The sequence below is a fragment of the Cetorhinus maximus genome, unplaced genomic scaffold (assembly GCF_964194155.1).
Source record: "Cetorhinus maximus unplaced genomic scaffold, sCetMax3.hap1.1 HAP1_SCAFFOLD_1449, whole genome shotgun sequence".
Classification (NCBI taxonomy): Eukaryota; Metazoa; Chordata; class Chondrichthyes; order Lamniformes; family Cetorhinidae; genus Cetorhinus; species Cetorhinus maximus.
In genome coordinates, this window is record NW_027597390.1 from 44205 (window position 1) to 60835 (window position 16631).

The following is a 16631-nucleotide window of genomic DNA, read 5'->3' on the forward strand; positions in this document are numbered from 1 at the left end:
GCCCCTGCTCCGCTATTCAATACGATCATGGCTGATCTGACTGTGGCCTTAACTTCACTTTCCTGCCCATCCCCCATAACCCTCGACTCCCTTGTCGATTAAAAACCTGTAACTCAGCCTTGAATATATTCAATGACCCAGCCTCCACTGCTCTCTGGGGAAGAGAATTCCATAGACTAATGATCATCTGAGAGAGGAAATTCCTCCTCATCTCCATCTGAAATGGCAGACTCCTTATTCTGAAACTGTGTCTCCCCCACCCCCGTTTCTAGACTCTCCCATGAGGGGAATCATTCTCCCAGCATCCACCCTGTCAAATCCCCTCAGAATCTGATATGTTTCAATAAGATCACCTCTCATTCTTCTAAACACCGATGGGTCTAGACCCAACCTGTTCAACCTTTCCTCATAAGACAAACCCCTTCATCCCAGGAATCAGCCGAGTGAACCTTCTCTGAACTGCTTCCAATGCAAGTATATCCCTCCTTAAATACAGAGATCAAAACTGTACACAGTACTGTAAGTGTGGTCTCACCAATGCTCTGTACAGCTGTAACAAAACCTCCCTACTTTTATACTCCATCCCCCTTGTAATAAACCCCAACATTGCATTTCCCTTCCTAATCACTTGTTGTACCTGTTTGCTCTAAGTCAGGCTACCTGTTAGACCCTTAGACCCTGAGCCCCATCGCCAGGCTCTGATTCCCACCTCCCAGCACCGAAGCTCCATATCCACCCCGCAGCCAGGCCCCCATCACCAGGCCCCGACACCACCCCACCTCCACCCCCACAACCACCCCACCTCAAGGGCCCTAAACCCCATCAGGAGGCCTCCAATCTCCCCACTGCCCCCAACGCTCTCCCCACCTCTAACCTTGCAGGCCTGTAATTTTCCCCCATACTTCCAAAGCCTCCAAACTCACCCCAGGCCCCCGACCTCCATCCAGGAATGACCCCCCCTCCAATCAGCCTCCCTAGCACGTGGGGGAATCCTGAATTGCAGTTTCCCGGTGACTGTCTGACTGACCTGCTGTGTCAGGTAAGTAAACATTACCCCTGTAGATTGACATTCTGTTGTTAATTTTGCAAAAGAAATTGCTGGTGGGTATTTTGTGGTCCCTGTGATCTGACCCTCTGATTTTTAAGTTGCGAAGCTGTCAAAAAAAATCAGGGAGGAAGGGGAATTTATCTTCCATTTACTCTAATTTGGATCAAAGAAATTGCAATTGTTAGTAATTTTCCTCCAATGATATTTAATGTTTTTATCCTTATTCTCCGCTCCCCAAAATGAAATGTCCTTTTCTGGAATTTCCCCCACTGTATGATGTCAGAGTTGAGATTTGTTCAGTACTATTTCTCACTGTAACAGTGTTATTAATCTCTGATTCGTATGATTGTGTAAAACTTATCAGAGAGTCTGAATGGTTATCGTGTTTGCTCAGGTTTTTCTGTGAAATCACTATTAAACATGAACAGTGCTGGAAAATCCAGTGGTACCAACACCTTTTGACCTGAAGGGGTATGGCACAGCAGTGTTTATGGTCCTGGACTAGCAACCCAGGGGGTAGAGTACAAATCCTACCGGGGCAATTTGTAGGTTGGTACCAGGAAAAGGGAACCTGCCACCCTTACTTGGTCTGACTTGCACGTGGCTCCAGTTGCATTCTATAGGTGGAATCTTCCTGTTCTCAGGGTGATTCGGAATCCATGTTGCCTAAATCCCTGAAAGAAATAATTTAAAAATCATGGAACCTATTTCAACCTCCAGTTTAGTCACGGAACACCCAAATCAATGAACTGATCAAATAACATTACTTAGCTTTATCTGAAAGATTCTTTGTGTCCAAACGTAACTATTTGATATTGGATCTGGTCATATAAAACATTTTATTGTATATTTGCAAACCCAAAAAAATCAGACGGGGCCAGTGGATTTTTCCTTTGCTAATTGTGTTGCTTGATTCAATGTGTATGAAACTAACTTTTCCCATTTCTACTTCACTGTTTGCTCTGCTAACCTCTTCAGGATGCTGCAATGGGACACAGATCTCTCTGTCCTTCAACTTCAGACCCATTCTGAAATTCGGTACCTATCCTCTACCCTCTATTTTCTGCTGTGTACTATATTAACTTGACTAACTCTCAGAGCAAATAAAAGAGCCCCATTAGCTTGAGCTAAACTGTGAAACTTTCAATAAGTGTTTCATTTGGGAATTAATGTTCATTGAGTCAGAATGCTTCCAGTAAATAGCAGATGTTTTTTAAGGGGTTAAAATTCAGTGACTCAACACATGGGGAGAGATTTTTTTTATTGTAAAATGTAAAGATTAAAAAATGAAGAGAACATGATTAAATGAGACAAGTTAAGAAAGAGATGTCAGTGTGGTTATTGAGCAAACAGTGTCAGGCAAACAGACTGCCGGGTGAGAAATGTAAGGACAAGAACGTGAGACTGATTCTGTAAAGCCTTCGTAATGCTTTATATTGGTAATGTTTCTGGTTGAGGTACCAGACCAGCAAAGTGATTGAGAACGTGGAAGGGATTGAAGAAAAAAATCAAGCATCATGAATTCAGATTTTAATTCATTGAGCTATGCACAGGGGCAGGAGAAATTATTATCCATCTTTCGCAGCTACTGAACGGGGATGTAAAGAGGTTTTTAATACAAGACCAGGATAGGGGAAGCAAGGCCAGGACTATATACACTAAACCACAAGTTAAAATTAGCATAAGGAAAGCCTGTAAAATATCATCTTATGGAATAGACTGCGACATTGAGTCATAAATAATGGCCTTGAAACCCTGAGAGTCCATTATGGCAGGTATGTACATGTTCATTCAGTGCTGGCACTGTCCTGTCCATCTGATTGGCTAAGGCTCCTACATAGGCATCCAGGAGAAACGTTTGAAACCAATGTGGGCCCCCTATTTTCAGGCCCCTTTGCAAATTTGGTTTGCAGGTGACAGCTCCAGGCACACTGCAGTCCGTTTCTTCAGGCAAGGACTTAACAGCAAAACCAGCGGCTCTTAAAGCACCCTTGTTATTTAAGTTAATTTGGGAATTGGGAGTGCTGCATATTAAAATCTGCAGGTTGCTCCCAACCCCCAACCCTGTCTTGTAGAAATAAAACCACTGAACAAGGAGATCACCTGACTGTCTGTGGGCTGTCACACACTGACAGTTTAAAATGCTTTCTTTGGTGTCTTATGCATCTAATGTTTTGTCATGAACCAAATACAATGGAGACAAAATGCTCAATAGAAAACTTAAATGGTGAAGCACAGCAGTGTTGTTCAAGACATTTTTATTAAGGCTTTAGAGTGATGTGTACTGAACAAAATATTAATCTTGGTAGTGGTAGGTAGCCATTATCACCTGTGTTCAGTGGGGTGATATTACAGGAACACTGGGCCTTATCTTTATATTAAACATGGGAACTTTTAAACGTGGAATAATATGCATTAGATCATTCCAGAAATACTAGAAGGGTTGTGTTTGCAATACCTAAGTATTTATTTGGAATTTTAATTGTTCCTTTCACAAACATAATTCCTACAGATTGCCAGTTAGATTGAAATCTTGATTTATCTTTGGAAAATAATAAATGTGGATATGGCAAAAAAGCGGAATGAGAATAATGGATGAGCCATTACCTCTTCCAAACAATGAGGTGTTGCAGTAAAACTCACTGTATAATGTAGCTGCTCTGCATTCATTCATTGTTCAGTTAGCCTTCACTTTCAGTTGGAGTAGCTGCCGTGTCACTGGGCAGGGTCTATAATAGATGGGCAGTCAGCTCCGAACATCCACAACCCAAGTGCTGAAGGTAAAGATTGCCCGGTACCTCATGCCTTCCCGTATGATTGCAGTATATGTCCTAGTAGTAAACACTGCTGGGCCGTCCAGAATTTGACTTTTAAAGAAGCCACATGGATGATGTCAGTCTGAAACAAAAACAGAAAATGCTGGAAAAACTCAGCAGGTCTCATAACTTGGTTTCTCTCTCCACAGATGCTAACGTTTCGAGTCCAGATGACCCTTCTTCAGTTGGACTTGAAACGTTAACTCTGTTTCTATCTCCACAGATGCTGTCAGACCTGCTGAGTTTTTCCAGTATTTTCTGTTTTTGTTTCAGATTTCCAGCTTCCGCAGTATTTTGCTTATATCTTTATGATATAAGTGTGATATACAGAATCCCCTTGTCGCTACTCTTTACATTTAAATCTTATTTGTCCTGTACAATAAATCAGGCAGGCAGTTATAAAGGACAAACCTCCAAACATAAACCAGTCTGTTATGTGGTTCACAGCAGAACTGCTTCCATTCTTATATAGAGGGTAACTGGAGAAATCGGAACTAATATCACAGAATCACAGAATTGCTACAGGACAGAAAGAGGCCATTCAGCCCATTGTGCCTATACTGGCTCACTGAAAGAACAATTCACTTACTACCACTCTCCAACCTTCTCCCTGTCACCTTGCACTTTCTTCCTTTGCAAATGACAGTCTAATTCCTTTATGACAGCTTTGATTGACCCTGTCTCCACCACACTCTCAGACAGTGCATTCCAGATCCTAACCACTCGATTGACCCTGTCTCCACCACACTCTCAGACAGTGCATTCCAGATCCTAACCACTCGATTGACCCTGTCTCCACCACACTCACAGACAGTGCATTCCAGATCCTAACCACTCAATTGACCCTGTCTCCACCACACTCACAGGTAGCGCATTCCAGATCCTAACCACTCGATTGACCCTGTCTCCCCCACACTCTCAGACAGCGCATTCCAGATCCTAACCACTCGATTGACCCTGTCTCCACCACACTCTTAGACAGTGCATTCCAGATCCTAACCACTTGGAGATATTATTTTTAATTCCCTCATCTAAATCATTAATATATATTGTGAATAACTGGGGTCCCAGCACCGATCCCTGCGGTACCCCACTGGTCCATTCGGAAAAAGACCCGTTTATTCCTACTCTTTGTTTCCTGTCTGCCAACCAGTTTTCTATCCATCTCAATACACTACCCCCAATCCCATACGCTTTAATTTTACACACCAATCTCTTATGTGGGACTTTGTCGAAAGCCTTCTGAAAGCCCAAATAAACCACATCCACTGGCTCCCCCTCATCACCTCTACTAGTTACAATGATCACTATTCCCTAAATGTTCTCCCACTGACATTTGATCCACTTCATTCCCAGGAACCAGGTCTAGCAGTGCCTCCTTTCTCGTTGTACTGGACACATACTGCTGTAGGAAATTCTCCTGAACACAGTCTAGGAACTCTTTCCCCTCTCTGCCCTTTACGCTACCACTATCCCAGTCTATATTTGGATAATTGAAGTCCCTTAATATAACTACTCTACAACTCTTACACTTCTCTGTAATTTCCTTGCAACTTAGCCCCTCTGCATCTTTCCCATGAGTTGGTGCCCTATAGACTACACCGAGCAATGTAATTGCTCCCTTTTAGTTCCTTAGCTCGAGCCAAATTGATCCTGTCCTTGATCCCTTTGGGACATCCTCTTTCTCCAGCACTGCAATGCTCTCCTTAACCTATACCGCCATCCCTCCTCCTTTCCTTCCTTTCCGATCTTTCCTCAACACCTTGTATCCGGGAATATTTAATACCCAGTCCTGCCCTTCTTTGAGTCAGGTCTCTGTTATCGCCACATCACCATATTTCCACATGGCAATCTGCACCTGTAACTCCCCAATCCCACTCAGTGCATTCACAAACATGCACAGTAACCCTAATTTAGACTATTACTGTCTCCTTTACTCTGACCCCATTTATTAACTTATTATTCCCTACTCTGGAGCTATTTATTTCTCCCAATATTCAATGCCCCCTGGTATTCCTCTCTGATATTATCTCCTGGTTCTCACACCCCTGCCCAGTTAGTTTAAACCCTCCCAATAACATGAGCACAATGCCCCACAAGGAACTCAGTTCCAGCTCTGTTCTCCTGTCTGTACAGGTCCCACCTGCCCCAGAGCCAGTCCCAATTTACCAAGAATCTCAAGCCTTTACTCCCGAACCATCTTTCCAGCCACTCATTCATCTGCTTTATCCCCCTATTCTTATACTCACCTGCACATGGTACTGGGAATAATCTGCAGATCACTACTTTTGGGGTCCTGCTTGCTAATTTCCTCCCTAGCTCCCTAAATTCTGACTGCAGGACCCCATCCCTCTTGCTTCTTATGTTCTTCACGTCAAAGTGCACCACAACCACTGGCTGCTCACCCTCCCCACTCAGGGTGATCTACAGCTGCTCAGTAACATCCTTGAACCTGGCACCAGGGAGGCAACACACCATCCTGGAATCAGGTCTACAGCTGCAGAATTGCCTGTCTGTTCCTCTAGCTATCGAATCACCATCACTATTGCCCTTCCACTCTTCCTTATACCCCTCCCACAGCTGAGCCATGGACTTGGCTCTGGCTGCACCCCCCAGATGAATAATTGCTCTCGTTAGTGTTCAGAACTGAATACTGGTTGGAGAGTGGGATGCATTCGGGGACTCCTGCATTATCTGCCTGTTCCTTTTTGACTGCCTAGCGGTCTCCCATTCCTCTGTCCTTACATACTCTTAAACTGTGAGTGACCACATCCATAAACACAGCTCTTGACTTCATGGACGCACTGCTCAAGTTCCGAAACCCAGAGCTCAGGCTGCTGCAACTGATGGTGCTTCCTGTACAAATTGTTGCCCAGGACACAGGAAGCATCCTGGAGTTCCCACATAGCACAGGATATGAACCCCAGAGATTGAAGTGGCCCTGCTATTTCTCTATTTATTCGTTAACCTTGCTACTGCTAATAAACCTTACCAATAGCAATAAAGTTTACTGCTATATATTAAACCTTACTAATACTGATAAATCCTACCACAAATTAAAACTGCTTACTTGTAGAAATAAACCTTACTTAAAAATAAAAGATAATACTCACCAGCTACTCACTTGTTGCTTATTATTAATACTTAATATTTTTATCATTTTTTACTTTCCAGTTGTTTAGAATCAGTCCTAAGTAACAATACTCACCAGCCATTTCCTGTGATGTCGCACCTCGATTTCTATTTTAAAGAAAAGAATCCATCCAAAGATTTTGTAATAGACAGAACCTGCAGCATTTAAACATGCCAAAGATCTGCAGCTGATCTAAAAATAGTTCTATTGTGCACTTTGGCAAAAGATTCAAGAACAGCCCCAGAAAGGTTTAAGGCAGATGTTTGAAGTATGTATTTCTGCTGGTTTAGTTATGTGACCTCCACATGAAAATGTTCTACATATAATGTGTGTGCTTATTGTCTGCTCATATGGTATGTATGTTATATTTATACACACATATATGTCACATGTGTGATGTATATCGGGACTACCAGTTTGTCATGCAAATTGCTGTAGGCAAACAATTGTTAGTTTATAGTATTGCATAACAGTGGAACCTCCATCATTCGCCAGAAAGGAGGGGACTTCTTATAGGTAGTGGAAATCAGTGAATAATCCAAATTCTGATCTTGTATGTATGGTGCACCAGTATCCCTAGGCACAACGCAAATACAAAAATTGAACATTTATGTAGTTGCTTTGACCAATAAAATATAAAATGCAAACAACTAAAAAAAGTTATGTAACAAGATGGCATTTCACACAATTGTCTGAACTGTGTAACATTCTGACAGTTAAAAAGAATGTAGACCTTGGGGGTTCCACTGTAGTTACTAGAGAAGCAGAGCAGGCTTTAAACTGTTGCTTTACTACTCACTGCACCACAGTGATTTTCATTTACCAACCCTGATACAGACATCACCTGCAGAAACTAGGAATAGCCAGAATTACCCATGTGGATATCGCACCTTGTGAGTGTCTCGCGCACTGTAAGGAGACCCAGACACCAGTGGTTGCAAAACTAGAGGAAGGTAGGCTCAGACCATACATTTTCCAGTAATTTTCTCCTTTAATGATTCTTTTAGCCTTCATTTCCTCATGAATTCTTCCTTTACAGTGAACAGGGTTTACTTGGACACATATTTTGCTGCTCTGGGCTTTAACCATCAAGAAACACGCACTGGGTGGAGAATGACACACAGTTTATTTTACCTCAGCCCTGAATCAGGACGCTTTGTTTTCATAGAGCACTGTTACGAGTGGCCGAGGTGAAAACTGACAAATCTCACGACTGGAATTGGCAAATTCAAGTACCAGGCTGCCTAAGACTTTGAAATCTTATTCGCCATTAAATAGTTGGATATGTACTAATTTCTTCAAAACCTCTCTGGCTCTGTGCAGTGTCATCGATACAGGACAAGGACATGTCCTGCTGTGCAATGAGTCTGGAGGAAATTGCATTCGAGGGGCTGGATTTTGTCCGGGCAGCGGTGGTCCCAACAACAGACCACAAGGGTGCGAGGGGGTCAGGTGGGCGGGGAGGTGGGGGGCAACCCTGCCTTGACTGTTTCAGGGAGCCCCAGCTGGATTTCACGGCAGCCTAGCTGCCATTGAGACTCCTGCCCCTGGAAGGGAGGAGACCCCACCTCCAAGATTTCCAGCCAATCAGAGAGCCAGCGGCTATTCAGCGCCACAGGGAGCAGTGACCACTCCTTTGACAGCCCCCACAGCCGGGAGAGGTAACATGGATGTCACCCTCGGTAGAAGATAAGTGGGCTCGGGGTTGCTGGGGCCAGTCTGGAATCCCACCCCACCACCCCCCGCCCCAGCGAGATGGTTTGTTTCGGGGGGGGGCAATGGACAGCCCAGCCCCAAACCCCCTCACCCATCCTCCTACCTTCTGTTTCATTGCTGCCAGCCCCATAATGTTCAGCCCTAGATGGGGCACTTATTTCCAGCCCAGTGTGATATCACCACTGTCAGGCAACCAGGAGTCAGACCGTTTTACTCATTCTGACAGTTCATATTGTAATGTGACCTGCTACGATGACACAGAATAGACAGCACAGAAACAGGCCATTCAGCCTAACCAGCGCTCCCACCGAGCCTCCCCCCTCCTCCATCTTTCCTTACCTGAATCTAACATTGGAAAGCTCTCACTCAGATATTTGTCTAGTTTCCCCTTAAATACATCTATAATATTCATTTCAGCCACTCGCTGTGGTAGTGAGTTCCACATTCTCACCACTCTCTGGGTGAAGAAGCTATTTCTGAGCTCCCTATTGGATTTATCAGTGACTATCTGATATTGATGGCCTCTGTTATAATGCATCTACCAGAGGATTCTGAAACCTACAATCTGAACTGCTCAGTTCATGGGATGGCTGTAGTACATGAGCCATTGCTGAGAGTTTGACTTGCTGATCACTTCACCCTCCGTCAGCTTGAAGAGTGGAGTGTCTGTGCTGAGGTGGCAGAACAAAATGTATCTTTACATTGGTGGATCCCCCCCTTTTACAACCCCATTTCTGTTGCCATCTTGAATTTTCCAGCTGTGGTGAGGTGGGCAGGACAGTCCGGGTCACAGACGCCTCCTTTAGCAACAGCGACCCTGCTCCCACTGGCACTCAGGCGGGTATAGGTGCCCATGGCTGTAGAGAGCGACTCCCACCCTATGTGACATTTGAAAACTGGCTGAATGTAAGTTGGTATCCTACCCGCAGTGACCCACATTCGGAATTATTTCAATATTTAAGTTTTTCCTAGTGCTGAAAATAGAATCACAGAATTATAACACCGAAGGAAGAGACCATTCAGCCCATTGTGCCTGTACTGGCTCTCGGAATGAGCAATTCACCTGGCGCCATTCTCCCACCTTCTCCCCGTAACCCTGCACATTCTTCATCTTCAGATAACGTCTCATCCTAAAGACAGTCTCAAAGCTTCAATTCACCCTGTCCCCACCACACTCTCAGACAGTGCATTCCAGACCCTAACCACTCGATTGACCCTGTCTCCACCACACTCTCAGACAGTGCATTCCAGACCCTAACCACTCGATTGACCCTGTCTCCCCCACACTCTCAGACAGTGCATTCCAGACCCTAACCACTCGATTGACCCTGTCTCCACCACACTCTCAGACAGTGCATTCCAGATCCTGAACACTCGATTGACAATGTCTCCCCCACACTCTCAGACAGTGCATTCCAGACCCTAACCACTCGATTGACCCTGTCTCCACCACACTCTCAGACAGTGCATTCCAGATCCTGAACACTCGATTGACCCTGTCTCCCCCACACTCTCAGACAGTGCATTCCAGACCCTAACCACTCGATTGACCCTGTCTCCACCACACTCTCAGACAGTGCATTCCAGATCCTGAACACTCGATTGACAATGTCTCCCCCACACTCTCAGACAGTGCATTCCAGACCCTAACCACTCGATTGACCCTGTCTCCCCTAAACTCTCAGACAGTGCATTCCAGATCCTAACCACTCGATTGACCCTGTCTCCACCACACTCTCCGGCAGTGTATTCCAGATCCTAACCATTTGCTGCGTAAAAAAGTTTCTCCTCACGTCACTTTTCCTTCTTTTACCAATTACTTTAAACCTGTGTCCTCTAGTTCTCGATCTTTCCACCAATGGGAACAGTTTCTCCCTATCTACTCTGTCCAGACCCCTCATGATTTTGAACACCTCGATCAAATCTCCTCTGAACCTTCTCCAAGGAAAACAGTCTCAACATCTCCAATCTACCCATGTAACTGATATTCCTCATCCCTGAAACCATTCTCGTGAATCTTTTCTGCACTCTCTCTGTAATGCCTTCACATCCTTCCTAAAGTGTGGTGCCCAGAACTGGACACAATTCTCCAGCTAAGGACGAGCCAGTGACTTGCTGTGTTTATTTGTCAAAGTGAAGGAGATTAGTTAGCAAGCTGAACTGTGCTGCTACCTCAAGTATCATCAGAAAAAAGCCAGTATGCCAGTGCTCTCATGGATTTCCTAGCAACCAACTTAGTGGCAGCAGTGAAAGCTGGATGTATATCACCCAACCGCCCTGTTAACCAGGAAATGGTGTATGGCATTCGGGTCTGATAAGAACAGAGAAAATAGGCATCTTAAGTGGAACGGAAAGTGTTCAAATGAGTGTATAATCCTCTCTGCACACCTTTAAAGTTAGGTTGTGTTTAACTTGAATGACCTTATCAATGGTATTTGGATAAAGATTTTAAGTGTAAATGAATGACATTGATTTCAGGGGGCAGGGATTACAAATACACATTCTAATATACCTGTGCCATATAGGGTCAGTTTGTGTACATTTGTTGTGTATTGATTTGCTTTTTGATACTTTCTGTAGCAATAGAAGAAGCAGCAGTTCCTGTAAAGGCATCGACTCCAGCAGACACTGAAACACCTGCAGAAACCCAGGAGGAGACCGAGGCAGAGGACCAAGGTATTCTCAGATACTTGCAATAGACTAGCTTTTCAATGTACAAAGTTATTCAAGGAACACCCTCATTAGATTTTCAACTGGAGAGGAAAAGGATACTCTTGTCTGCTAAATTAATTCTCAGTAACTATCAAATCCTCTCTGGCCACAGGTGAGGTGCCAGAGGACTGGAGGACTGCTAACGTTATTAATAAAGGGAAGAAGGGATAGACCAGGAAATTACAGGCCAGTCAGTCTAACCTCGGTGATGGGGAAGTTACTAGAAAGAATTCTGAGGGACAGAATATACCTGCACTTCGATACACATGGATTAATCAGGGATAGTCAGCATGGATTTGTTAAGGGAAGGTCGTGTTTGACAAATTTGAACCAGGAGTGTTGATGAGGGTAATGCATTTGATGTGGTCTACATGGACTTTAGCAAGGTTTTTGATAAGGTCCCTCATGGACTGGATCCATGGGATCCAAGGCAAAGTGGCACGTTGGATCCAAAATTGGCTGAGAGGCAGGAAGCAGAGGGTGATGGTAGAGGGATGTTTCTGTGACTGGAAGTCTGTTTCCAGTGGGGTTCCACAGGGCTCAGTGCTGGGGCCCTTGCTGTTTGTGATGTGCATAAATGATGTGGACTTAAATGTAGGGGGTATGATCAAGAAGTTTGTGGATGACACGAAAGTTGGGAGGGTGGTAAATAGTGAGGAGGATAGCCATAAACTGCAGGAGGATATCAATGGACTGGTCAGGTGGGCAGAGCAGTGGCAAATGGAATTCAGCCTGGAAAAGTGTGAGGTAATGCACCTGGGGAGGGCTAACAAGGCAAGGGATTACACTATGAATGGTAGGACCCTGGAAAGTATTGAAGATCAGAGGGACCTTGATGTGCGTATCCATAGATCCCTGAGGGTAGCAGGACAGGTAAATAAGGTTGTTAAGAAGGCATATGGGATACTTGCCTTTATTAGCCGAGGCATAGAATACAAGAGCAGGGAGGTTATGCTGGAACTGTATAAAACGCTGGTTAGGCCACAACTGGAGTACTGTGTGCAGTTCTGGTCACCACGTTATAGGAAGGATGTGATTGCACTGGAGAGGGTGCAGAGGAGATTTACCAGGATGTTTCCTGGGATGAAGGGTCTGAGCTATGAGGAAAGATTGGATAGGCCGGGGTTGTTTTCCTTGGAGCAGCGAAGGTTGAGAGGGGACCTGATAGAGGTGTATAAGATTATGTGGGGCATAGATAGGGTGGATAGGAAGGCACTTTTTCCATTAGTAGAGGGGCATAGATTTAAGGTAAGATGTCGAAGGCTAAGAGGGTTTTTTTTAATTCATTCCTGGGATGTGGGCTTCACTGGCTGGGCCCATCCCTAATTGCCCTTGAGAAGGTGGTGGTGAGCTGCCTTCTTGAACCACTGCAGTCCATGTGGTGTAGGTACACCCACAGTGCTGTTAGGAAGGGAGTTCCAGGATTTTGACCCAGTGACAGTGAAGGAACGGCCGATATATTTCCAAGTCAGGATGGTGAGTGACTTGGAGGGGAACTTCCAGGTGGTGATGTTCCTTTGTGTCTGCTGCCCTTGTCCTTCTAGATGGTAGCGGTCGTGGGTTTGGAAGGTGTTGTCTAAGGAGCCTTGGTGAATTCCTGCAGTGCATCTTGTAGATGGTACACACACTGCTGCCACTGTGCATCGGTGGTGGAGGGAATGAATGTTTGTGGATGGGGTGCCAATCAAGCGGGGCTGCTTTGTCCTGGATGGGGTCGAGCTTCTTCAGTGTTATTGGAGCTGCACTCATCCAGGCAAGTGGGGAGTATTCCATCACACTCCTGACTTGTGTCTTGTACCTGGTGGACAGGCTTTGGGGAGTCAGGAGATGAGTTACTCGCCACAGGATTCCCAGCCTCTGACCTGCTCTTGTAACCACAGTATTTATATGGCTGGTCCCAGTTCAGTTTCTGGTCAATGGTAACCCCCAGGATGTTGATAGTGGGGGATTCAGTGATGGTAATGCTATTGAACATCAAGGGGCGATGATTAGATTCTCTCTTGTTGGAGATGGTCATTGCCTGACACTTGTGTGATGTGAATGTTACTTGCCACTTGTCAGCCCAAGCCTGGATCTTGTCCAGGTCTTGCTGCATTTGGACATGGGCTGCTTCAGTATCTGAGGAGTTGCGAATGGTGCTGAACATTGTGCAATCATCAGCGAACATCCCCACTTCTGACCTTATGATGGAAGGAAGGTCATTGATGAAGCAGCTGAAGATGGTTGGGCCTAGGACACGACCCTGAGGAATTCCTGCAGTGATATCCTGGAGCTGAGATGATTGACCTCCAACAACCACAACCATCTTCCTTTGTGCTAGGTATGACTCCAACCAGTGGAGAGTTTTCCCCCTGATTCCCATTGACTCCAGTTTTGCTAGGGCTCCTTGATGCCACACTCGGTCAAATGCGGCCTTGATGTCAAGGGCAGTCACTCTCACCTCACCTCGGGAGTTCAGCTCTTTTGTCCATGTTTGAACCAAGGCTGTAATGAGGTCAGGAGCTGAGTGGCCCTGGCAGAACCCAAACTGGGCATCGGTGAGCAGGTTATTGCTAAGCAAGTGCCGCTTGATAGCCCTGTTGATGACCCCTTCCATCACTTTACTGATGATGGAGAGTAGACTGATGGGGCGGTAATTGGCCGGGTTGGATTTGTCCTGCTTTTTGTGCACAGGACATACCTGGGCAATTTTCCACATAGCTGGGTAGATGCCACTGTTGTAGCTGTACTGGAACAGCTTGGCTAGGGGCGCGGCAAGTTCTGGAGCACAAGTCTCAGTACTATTGCCAGAATATTGTCAGGGCCCATAGCCTTTGTAGTATCCAGTACCTTCAGCCATTTCTTGATATCACATGGGGTATCTTGATATCACGTGGAGTGAATCAAATTGGCTGAAGATTGGCATCTGTGATGCTGGGAACCTCCGGAGGAGGCCGAGATGGATCATCCACTCGGCACTTCTGGCTGAAGATTGTGACAAATGCTTCAGCCTTATCTTTTGCACTGATGTGCTGGGCTCCCCCATCATTGAGGATGGGGATATTTGTGGAACCTCCTCCTCCAGTGAGTTGTTTAATTGTCCACCACCACTCACGACTGGATGTAGCAGGACTGCAGAGCTTAGATCTGATCCGTTGGTTGTGGAATCGCTTAGCTCTGTCTATCACTTGCTGCTTATGCTGTTTGGAATGCAAGTAGTCCTGTGTTATAGCTTCACCAGGTTGACACCTCATTTTTAGGTATGCCTGGTGCTGCTCCTGGCATGCCCTCCTGCACTCTTCATTTAACCAGGGTTGATCCCCTGGCTTGATGGTAATCGTAGAGTGGGGGATATGCTGGGCCATGAGGTTACAGATTGTGTTCGAGTACAATCCTGCTGCTGCTGATGGCCCACAGCACCTCATGGATGCCCAGTTTTGAGTTGCTGGATCTGTTTGAAATCTATCCCATTTAGCACAGTGGTAGTGCCACACAACACGATGGAGGGTATCCTCAATGTGAAGGTGGGACTTTGTCTCCACAATGACTGTGTGGTGGTCACTCCTACCTCTACTCATTGACAGATGCATCTACAGCAGGCAGGTTGGTGAGGATGAGGTCAAGTATTTTTTTCCCTCACCACCTGCTGTAGACCCAGTCTAGCAGCTATGTCCTTTAGGACTCGGCCAGCTCGGTCAGTAGTGGTGGTACCGAGCCACTCTTGGTGATGGACATTGAAGTCCCCCACCCAGAGTACATTCTGCACCCTTGCCACCTTCAGTGCTTCCTCCAAGTGGTGTTCAACATGGAGGAGCACTGATTCATCAGCTGAGGGAGGGGGGTATGTGGTAATCAGCAGGAGGTTTCCTTGCCCATGTTTGACCTGATGCCATGAGACTTCATGGGTCCCAGAGTCGATGTTGAGGACTCCCAGGGCAACTCCCTCCTGACTGTGTTGCCTCTGGGAGTATACCACTGTGCTGCCTCCTCTGCTGGGTCTGTCCTGCCGGTGGGACAGGACATACCTAGGGATGGTGATGGTGGTGTCTGGGACGTTATCTGTAAGGTATGATTCTGTGAGGATGACTATGTCAGGCTGTTGTTTGACTAGTCTGTGAGACAGCTCTCCCAATTTTGGCACTAGCCCCCAGATGTTAGTAAGGAGGACTTTGCAGGGTCGATAGGGCTGAGATTGCCGTTGTTGTTTCCGGTGCCTAGGTCGATGCTGGGTGGTCCATCTGGCTTCGTTCCTTTTTGGTGACTTTGTGGTGGTTTGATAGAATTGAGTGTCTGGCTCAGCCATTTCAGAGTCAACCCCATTGCTGTGGGTCTGGAGTCACATGTAGGCCAGACCAGGTAAGGACGGCAGATTTCCCTCCCCAAAGGGGCATTAGTGACCAGATGGGTTTTTACAACAATTGACAATGGTTTCATGGTCATCATTAGACTTTTAATTCCAGATTTTTATTGAATTCAGATTTCACCATCTGCCCTGGCAGGATTCGAACCCGGGTCCATCTGGGTCTCTGGATCACTAGGTCCAGTGACATTGCCAGTATGCCATCGCCTCTGAGGTGATTTCTCTAAGGAGAAATCTTTTCACCCAGAGAGTGTTGGGAGTCTGGAACTCACGGCCTGAAAGGGTGGTTGAGTCAGAAACTCTGGTAACATTTAGGAAGTATTTAGATATTCACTTGCATTGCCGTAGCCTCCAGGACTATGGGCCAAACGCTGGAAAATGGGATTAATGTAGCCAGATCTTTGTTGACCGGCACGGACATGATGGGCTGAATGGCCTCCTCCTGTGCTCTCAGCGTCTATGAGAATTGTGGGCGATGCTCTGTGTGAGTCAAGAGCACGTGAAAGTCTCCAGCATGAGAAATATCTGCTACCTGTGACTGTGAAACACCAGGAGATTTGAATTCAGGGAAACAACATCTTGCATCAAAGCATTTTACATTCCCCTCTCCCTCACCTTAAATGTTCACTTAATTCCTAGGATACTTGTACAGATATATATGCAAGAGCCTTACAAACATAAGATATTGGTGCCAACAGAAGCCTAGGCTGATACTTCTGACAGCAGTTCATTCAAATCTAAGTATGAGATTGTTACCAATGAACAGTTTAAAAAGTGTTTGATGCCTGTTAAAATTCTTCAGTTGAATGAATTATTTCTTTTTGTACTTGCTCTGGGTCAGTGGAGTGTGGTATAAAATTCCTGTGC

At 45.6% G+C, this 16631-nt stretch overlaps 1 protein-coding gene across 1 annotated transcript in view; it reads left to right on the forward strand.

Moving 5' to 3' along the window:
• The window catches only part of LOC144676238 (cytoplasmic dynein 1 intermediate chain 2-like), a 71335-nt gene that overhangs the window by 39229 nt on the left and 15475 nt on the right, over positions 1 to 16631 (forward strand). The window contains exons 5-6 of the mRNA XM_078536722.1: positions 7835 to 7950; positions 11294 to 11389. Of these exons, the coding sequence (XP_078392848.1) occupies positions 7835 to 7950; positions 11294 to 11389 (212 nt within the window). The remainder of the gene's footprint in view (positions 1 to 7834; positions 7951 to 11293; positions 11390 to 16631) is intronic.